At 40.1% G+C, this 9,574-nt stretch overlaps 1 protein-coding gene and 1 long non-coding RNA gene across 2 annotated transcripts in view; both read right to left on the reverse strand.

The window, feature by feature from the left end:
* LOC310833851 overlaps positions 1–9,574 on the reverse strand; it is a 116,231-nt gene that overhangs the window by 3,061 nt on the left and 103,596 nt on the right. The gene's annotated exons all lie outside the window — the stretch shown is intronic.
* On the reverse strand, positions 247–9,466 carry MED4 (mediator complex subunit 4). The gene is made up of 7 exons (XM_083714587.1): positions 9,347–9,466; positions 7,693–7,759; positions 6,163–6,333; positions 5,368–5,425; positions 3,930–4,016; positions 3,171–3,302; positions 247–1,153 (listed from the first exon to the last, which is right to left on the reverse strand). Exons 1-7 carry the CDS (start codon positions 9,427–9,429, stop codon positions 981–983), a joined length of 771 nt encoding a protein of 256 aa, XP_083570713.1. The 5' UTR covers positions 9,430–9,466; the 3' UTR covers positions 247–980.

A 9,574-nucleotide genomic window follows, 5' to 3' on the forward strand; every position in this document is an offset into this window, starting at 1 on the left:
TAAGGCCCTCCTGAATAATGTGCACTGTGTTTGTGGCACTGGCAGGGTGGGGGGCTCTGGTGGGAGGGTAGAATAATCCAAAGTAGCGGAGGCACTTTGTGTGTGCATTCACCTGATTTCTGGTGATTCTCCCCTACGCTGGCAAGCAGCTGCCAGCACAGCTCTTGATGTTCAGAAGGGTCTTCAGCCCTATGGAGAGGCTTTTCAGAAAGATTGTTGTGGGGTGGAGTGGGTTGAGCTGAGGAAGACTGGTTGGATCAGCTTTATTTCGTGCAACAAGTGGATACAACTTTATGCCCTTCTATTCCATCATTTTCAGAAAAAAAGATGACTAGTGGTATGCTTTTGTTTGAGGGAATGCTGTTCATAATACACCAAAGTTAGTTCAAGCTTATATGCTATATACTGGTCGTAAGCTGAATCCAGCAACTAACTTCAAATATCTGCAACAGTTTAACTGTTTTCACATTGCATATTCTCTCTGAAAAGTTAGAGAGATGAATCCAGAGATTCTGTGAGTGAAATTCTCCCCAAATAATATTTCTGTTAATGGAAATGCAAATACTTTCCCCAAATTCCTTCATGCCCTCCAACTATCTATTCTGATAAGGCTATTAGGGGAATTAGTGAAAATTTCCTCAGTCTGTTTGCTGTCACCACCACTAGAAAAAAGCCCCTTCCACAAATTAAAGGATTATCAGATACCACTTCCTGCAGTTGTTCTTTCTGTTTCTTCTTCAAGAATTTGTTTTATCTACACATTGAAATAAATTGTGTTACAGCTGCTGAAAACAAGCTTCACTTTCTCCAGGACTGTTTCCAGCCATAGCTGGGTTATTCTGAACAGCAATTCATAAAATATAATGAAATAAATGTCAAAGTTGTAGACAGTTTCTTTCCTTGCACTGTGCCTATCTGGATTGCAGAGCAGGTGCTTAATGATGTATATAATGTGCACCAAACAGACTGAGATGCAGTCCCTAATCTGAGTCACTACTGCTGGTTGATGAATCTGTTGACATGACTTCCACATCATCTTCATTCTCCTTATTATGTCCAGGAGGTTCCAGCATAAAGTCATTGCTGTGATTAGGCGGTAGCATGTTCATTGACATGTCGCTTGATTGCCAGGGATACTGAGGTGCGAGTACATCTAAAGGAAAAATGAAATGATACAAAAATCACACATCCAGTTATTTTCATAGCAATGTATTTTAACAACTTGCAGTCCATTATTATGCACAGTTTAGAACTTTCACGGAACTATGCAGTTCTTTATTTCTAACTACCGTGGTACCTCGGTCTATGAACAGCCTAGTTCACAAACTATTTGGAAGACAAATACTTCAAAACCGGAAGGTGTTCCAGTTAGCGAACTTGTTCTGGAATCCGAACATACTCTGTTCGGGGGTGAACTTCCGTTTTGAGTGCCACACTTCCGTTGTCTGGCAGCGGAGAAGGGGGTCGTCACGGCGTTTCCTGCAGCAGCGAGGGAGGGAAGCTGCATGCCCGCCCGCTGGTAGGCAGACGCGCAACTCCCCCCATGCCACTGTGGGAGGCACGTGCTCTAGGGAGCATTTCCCACAGCAGTGTGGCGGGGGGGGGGATCTGTGTGGATCCCAGTTTAGCTACTGACTGACTGATTGATTGTGTGACTGCGGAAATGGATAAAAGCCCCACCCCCATCCAAACAATGACTCATCAGTGCAGGTAAGAATTTTTTTAATTTTAATTTTTATCATCTACAATACTGTTTTATTTATTTTATAGTACAGTACATTGATTATTGCTTTCATTTCAATTGTAGATAGTAAAATTCATGTTAAATTGCTGTTTTAGGGGTTGTTTTTAAAAGTCTGGAATGGATTAATCCATTTTGCATTACTTTCTATGGGAAAAGCGCACCTTGGTTTAGGATCGGACTTCCGGAACGGATAAAGTTCGTAAACCAAAGTACCACTGTAAATATTTGCAAATTATGCAATAAAACTACATATCATTTCAACCTAAGACAAACCATGAAAATACAAGCCAACCAAAGTTAAATGTTTAGGCCCAATTGATTTCAGAGGGAGATTGGTATAGACATTACATAGCCTAATTGTTGAACTCTCCTTCCCATTCAAATGCCCATTTTGGAATTGAGAATGCCCTTCTGTCTCTCTCACACAAGCTATTCTCCCTCCATCTTCACTTTTTTTCTTTTGCTAATCACAGCTAGCCTAAAACCCTTTAATTCTGCTTCTGACCATGGCTTCAATGCTAATACTATATTGTTGCAAAGCACAGTTATTTCCAAAGAGGGAGTTGTTCAAGGGATGAGCAGGAGCTACAAGGTGGTTGTCCTGATTGCCATATTATGGTTTAACAATTAAATACAGTGGTACCTTGGTTCTCAAACTTAATCTGTTCCGGAAGACAGTTACAAAACCAAAGCGTTCCAAAACCTACTCATGCTTTTCCATAGAAAGTAATGCAAAATGGATTAATCTGTTCCAGACTTTTAAAAACAACATCTAAAACAGCAACTTAGCATGAATTTTACTATCTAACGAGACCATTGATCCATAAAATGAAAGCAATAAACAAGTACTGCAGTCACACAATCAATCAATCAGTAGCTAAACTGGGTTCCACACAGTCATACAAAAAAAGAGCTGCAAAAACAAAACGCTAAATAAATAGCAAAAACAGACAGACCTCAGAGTAACACTCAAAACAGAAGTGTGGCACTCAAATTAGAAGTGTAAGACTCAAAATGGAACACGTTCAACTTCTGAAAAAAGTTCGCAAACCGGAGCACTTCCGGCTTTGCAGTGTTTGGGTTCCAAGTTGTTTGAATACCAAGGCATTTGAGAACCAAGGTACCACTATACTGTTTCAAACATATTAAGCCACCCTTAGCTTAGTGACTGAATGCCAATCAGCAGTACCAGAATGTTATCCACAACAAATATCACTTCTTTGACCATCTTGTTTTTGTTGATAAAACATTTAATAAAATTGAAATCATAAATTTATTTTTGTTCTCCCTGTTCAATTTAGCTGTTGGCTAACTAAAGCACATGTATTTTCTCCATCTCTGAAATATACACAATTTGAAACAGCTCAAATGATTTGATTCAGTCACTGGTCAATGGAGAAGTTTAATTTCTCTCATTTCCCATTACCTGGCAATCTGCCTGCTGCAAGGGCATCGCCTGGTAAGTGTCCGTTGACACCATTTGCTGATGGGTTGTTCATCTGACCCAGCAAACCACTCCTCATCTCCAGATCAGTTGGGTATGGCCTCCTAGGGTCACCTTAAAAATAAACAATTGGTTTGCAATTCTTTCTTTAAAAAAAAAGATTTTTATTAAAGATTTATTGGTTTAGAAAAGTATGTGCAATGTCTCTTTTTTCAAGCTGAATTTTGTACAGATCAGTTTCATTTGTTGTGAGACATTAGTGTTACATTAGGAAGAAAAGGGGGAAAGAGGTGGAGGGAGGTTGGTTTGCAATTCTGAACACACACACACACACACACACGGAGAAGGGGACGACAGAGGATGAGATGGTTGGACAGTGCTCTCAAAGCTACCAGAATGAGTTTGACCAAACTGCGGGAGGCAGTGGAAGATAGGAGTGCCTGGCGTGCTCTGGTCCAGGGGGTCACAAAGTCGGATATGACTAAACGGCTAAACAACAACAACAAATATATATATCAAGACAACTATCCAATCCCCATCAATCATCTTTCCTTTTAACCACTGTTCACCTAGCAGCATGTAGCATATTTGCTACATAGAAAAAAAAGTGTGTTTCACTCCATCTGCCTGTGAAATTCAGCCAAAACTTGAACACAAAGTATACGCAGAGATAAAACATTTTTAGATCGATTTTCCAGTGAAAATACAGTATGTCAAACGTTTAATTGTGAAACTTGTTACCTGGCACCCATGTCAGAGGAGCGCAAACAGCATTGCTGGCACTAATTCTATGAGCATATTTAATTATTTCTTCAGATGAAACTGCCCCTGTGAGAAGTAGAGAGAAAAAATGCAGTAGGTAAAAAGCCTCATCTCTGCATTACGAGATTCAAAAGCCAGTATTTCAGGAGGAAACATGTAAAAGCTGTCACTGTTCATTTCCTGAGCCACCAATTCCCCCTCATTTTCTCAACCTTGCACACTGATTTTTAGACTTGTACGCACTGCAGACCACTACTGTGGATTTTTTGGGGGGCAGATCACTATATGTTCCTATGTTATGGCTACTATGTAGGAGGCTGCCTGGAAGTTTCCAAATTAAAACAATTCCTTCCTGTTTATTAAACCATTCTGTTCTGCACTCCTATGCAGATGTCATGAGCACATGGGTGTAACTAAATTTATGTGTGCCGATGGCAGTGATTAACAACCAAGCAAGTTTCTAATTGTTGCATGGTTTGTAATCAGAAACCTAGGTGAAGTAAAGTGTGTGTGTGTCGCATCTAGATGCCAACTACATCCTTTTTTCCTATTTTGGATACTATCAGGGTCATAGAGTCAGGAAGGGGGTCTTGTAGACCATCTTGTTCAAGAAGAGCCTTTTAAATAATTGGCAGTACTGTCAAACTGTTCTTATCCATCAAGCAGTATCTCCTAATGTTCAAATGAAACCTACTCCTCTGTAACTTAAGCCCATTAGATCTCAGGGTAGCTGAGTACAACTCTTCGCCATCTTCAAATATCTATAGAAGAGTCCAGGATGCTAAACTGAAAATATATTTTAGGAAAATATATCTACAGAAATGTTTGTGTGTTTGCATGTATCTGTAACTGTTTATCTAACTGCCATATGTGGCTTGGGAGATGTAACTTTATAAAACTGAAAAAGTATTATATACTTTTCACTCTCTCACACACATATATTATATAATTTATATATTATTATTTTTTGGGGGGGTGGCCAAAGTTGTGTTTTTCAGTTTTATTTTTTAAAGAAAACAAGATTGTTGAGCTTTTTCTTAGGACATTACTAACCACCCTTGCCTACTTGAGACATTTACTTGAGAAAATTAAAAAGTTTTAGATATGTAAAGATATAAATGCTAGAAGAACAGATTGAATAAAATCCAACAGTGAGTTGAATTAGATTTCTTTAGAAATTAATCCAAAAAACTGTTTAACATTTGTAAAGATACAATACTATACATATATTTTCCATGTAATAAGATCTGTCATTAGTTGGCATTTAAATGCTTATTTTCTTATTTTTTAGATGATCTTTAATAGCAGTTTTTCACTGGAAAGCTATTACACAAGAGAGATAATAATCACACATCAAATGTAGTTGTGGAAATTGGCCGCAGAACTTCCTAAAATACACTGAAAACATAATACTCACCTTTTCTTGCCTTTTCTATTGTTTTCAGTTTTTCTTTTGCTTGATAAACAGCTGTGGCCTATATTAAAAAAATACATTCGTTGGTGAACAAATATGTAACCACAGTTTAGTACAAGAGAATTCCCATACTGGTTGAACTAAATGTTTTGCAAGTTGACCAAACATTTGACAGTGTCTTAAGAATACCTTACACTGATTGACAACGCATACTTGTAGCTTTTGTTGTTGCAGAGAAAATATTAAAACAGTACACCCTCCCAGGGATATATCAACAGCAAGGCTTGTCCACATATCCACTATGGTTGTAAATGATCACCAGGTAGAATTTCTGTGGCACCTGTAATTATTGCCAGGTGCTAGACTTCAGGAAACAGGAAAAATTACTACATGGAACTAGAGGGAGGAGACAAATTTAGGGATGCCAATCCCAGTAAAGTGGAGAAATGCAAGAGTGGGAGAAGAAATGGCAATAGAGGTCCTGGGGTTAAAAGGGAACAGAACAATTCAAATGAATGGGATAATTGAAGTGGAAGAGTCTGAGAACCTAGACTTCTCAAGAGAGTTGAAGGAAACCTGGACCTTGGGTTGAGGATGCCATAGTAACTGGAGTAAGGCACTCAAAGGCTGGACCATTAGTAAAGTAATGTGCAGTGTATCTTATTATGACTGAGACATGTAAACCCTTAACTGTGTTTAGAAGACTAATTAAAATGTTCACCCTTCACTGCATGGCAGATTTATTAGACATGGGTATCATGCCCATCTTCCGACATGCCATTTTATTCACAGACTCACCAATATATGCTCTGCTTCCTTCAGTTGTTTCTGAAGTTGCTGGATATCATTGTCCCTCTTCTCCACCACTTTTTCCAATAGCTGCATCTCATGATGTATTTTCCCTTGATCAAGGGCCAGTTTCATTAATTCTTGGAACTCTTTATCCCTCTGAATCAACAACTCCAGGATCTGTCCAACAACCAATGTGTATTGCAATTTTTGATTGCTAAGTAGAAATTCAAAGCTGAATTGGAAAGTATATATACTGTCAATTTCTGAGCAGTTTACTGAAATAATTCTGCTCTGAATCAGCATTTCCTAAACTGTGGGTCATCACCTGCAAGTAGGTTATGAATCCTGTGTATCTGAATTGCAGGCTTTATGGATAAACCCCAAAAAATTCTTGCTTTAAATCTTTAACTGGTATGATGAATACCACATAAGGCTTTTTGTTTTGTTGGCATATTATAACCAAATGTCAGAACGGCTTGAGTCTTACATTTTAACACTTCGGAACCACCCTCTGGTGGCAGATCTAGCGACAGTTCGCTGCATAGTCCTCATACAGGGCGTAGATTTGAGTGGCTATTACAACTAGTCTCTGATGTGCAGGCTCCAAAGGCAGCAGCTACACACTGGAGGCAAGGTGTAAAAGTCACTCAGAACGACTCCCTGTACAAGCACCTTGTGGCAAATTTAAGCCAAGGCTGATCTGAAGTTTGCTTATTCGAAATAAGAAATAGCATCCGTATCCTACGAATCAACCCTAAGTCTGAAAACCATCAAACAGGTCACTTCATTGGCAAAATGCAGGCTCAGATATCTCATGGTATCTCACTTTCCAAAATAACTTTCTTATGAATACTGTTTAAAATATTCAGCTGGTTATAGCTAACACTGCTTGTGTAACTGTATAAAACACAAACAAAAAATAATTCTGAATATAACAAAGGAGGTTGATCCCAACTTGTTTTAAGATTTTGTACACTAGTACCCAGTGTTTGAAATTAGCCAGGCGCATTTTGCACCTGACTATCTGCCACTTGCGACCAAGTGAAGATGCCTGGGGGCCAGCATAGCACCTGACATCTCCACCAACTGGAAGTGCATGCCTGGGGATCATTGGATCTGGACTGTTTTCACACACTAATACCACATCCTGTAGAATTCTATCCGTTATATTGTATCTGCACAAGCAGAATGAATTTCAGGAACCAAAATGCTTTTTCTGTGCCGCCTGAGCAGGACCAGTGAACGACGTTATAGTTGATTGTAGCTTGTCTTCACTTACCCCACCCACTGCCCTGCTCACAGTGTGATTGTCATAATTGTTATGGGGGGTATTTCTGTTCTGTTTTTGTGGTATAATTTAAGTTGCTGAGGCCTTCAGGTAACAAGTGACAAACAAGTCTAATAAATCATAATAATACCAACAATACTAGTATTTCAAGGAGCTGGCTTTAAAGCCTAATACAGCTTGCATCTTATACAGGCCTCTCCCAACAAAAATATACCCGAACCTTATGAGCTTTCTATCAGTTTGCTTACCTGCCTCTCCTCCCCAGGTTGTGCAAGTTTCTGGTTTCTTGAAATGGCCAACATCTCAATCAGTTCCCTGAAGCAAAGTTTACACACATTGGAAAAAGTCAGTTGCAGTTTCTGAAAATTGAGTTACAGCCTTCACTCCTCCACAGTAAATAACAAGTCTAAGTAGAAAGATCCACAGAAACACTACAGTACCATGTCCATGCCACTTATTTTGGCAAAGTCATATCAAAAGTATAAATGAAACACTGCCATCTACAGTATAATAATCCTTGTAATGTTCGCCTCTTATGCAAAGCAAGTATATTAGAACTGTATCAGTTAGTAGCCTTTCAGAGTAAAAGAACTAGATCCATATTTCTTGACTAGAAAAATATGGGTTACCATAAGACCCAGTTTTCTAGGGCTTGCTTGGATCTCTTTGGGCTAATAACTGGCCTGAATTTCCAGCTTTCAATTTCCTGACTTGTTACATATTCACTCTGTTACTCTGTATGTCTAAAAACTTGAAAAAAGAAAACAGCCTTCCTGAAAGTTTTGTGTGGAAAAAGCATCTGAAATACATTATGACTGCGTATAGTGCACAATTAACCTGTGCAATTTCAACTTTGCACAGCTGAAAGCCTGCTCATTGAAACTGCACAGATTAAATACAGTACACACAAGGTGTAGCTGTGGCAAAAACCTAATAGTAAATTGTCCCCTCCCCTTCTGGTGCAAGTTAACAGGGCTTCAGATGCTGAGGATTCGCCATCCTCATCCGCTGTAGCCCCTGGTTTGGATCACTTATTTATTTACTTACAGCATTTATACCATGTTCTTTAGTCAAAAATATGTCTTTTAAAATTTTCTGTTTGGGGTACATATTTCTACTCCATTTCTCAATGGTCCTGATGTGGAGAAGGGGGACTGAGAATGGAGAATTGCCGCAATATCACAAAACAAGCTCTCCCCCAGGGCAAACTCTATACTCCTCTTTCCAAAGGCTCCTTCTAGGTGATAAACAAAAACCAACCTGTCCTTCATGCACTTATTCATATTTACTTAGAAGGAAGGTCCCACTGAACTCAGTGAGTGATGAACCTCAATGAAGATTACTTCTGAGCATGCAGGCACAGACTTGGGCTGGCTGCTTTGGAGCCTTTCCATATGAGGATACTAAAAAAAAGTGGATACTAAAAAGGAGTGTGGGTTAAACTATTTGTATATTTGGGGACCTTGAGACCATTCCTGCATTATCCTGGTCAATTTAACATAAAAACAACTTATTAATATTATTTTTCTGTGCTAATAAATAATGAAATAAAAACTAACTATGCAGCAGTTGTTTACATTTGTCTATAAATTTGCCTTCCTGGCAACCTCAGAGCCAACCAGGGTGCATGGCTGTTTCACAGCTGCCTTCAACTTAACATATAATAGTTTTATATGTTTAAAGTGTTCCTTTAAACCTGAATTAACATCCTAATAATGATAATAAACAATAAATAACCGCTCCTTTAAACCTGCGATGTAAATCCTGAGGGAGAACAGGACCGACGGTAAGACAGACAGACAGGCGGGCGGGCGAAGCCGCCGCCACCGCACAAGCCCCTCTCCCGCCGCCGCCGCCGCCTGAGAGACGCTGCCCGCGGCTGACCTTCCCTTGGCGACCCACCTGGCGAGGAGCTCCAGGTCGTCCAGCGCAGCCAAGAGCCGCTCGCGGGTGCTGCTCCGCCCTCCGCCAGCCGCCGCCGCCATGGCCTCCGCCGAGCGTGCCGCTGACGAGGAGGAGCGAGCGACCGGAAGGAAGGAAGTGAAGGAGGAAGGCAGCTGGCCGGGGCGGCTGGGAGGCAGCGCCACCTGGCGGCTCCTCGGCGCAGCACGGCTTCCCTGCCAGGCGCGC

This window comes from Podarcis gaigeae (genome assembly GCF_964106915.1).
Source record: "Podarcis gaigeae genome assembly, chromosome: 1".
Classification (NCBI taxonomy): Eukaryota; Metazoa; Chordata; class Lepidosauria; order Squamata; family Lacertidae; genus Podarcis; species Podarcis gaigeae.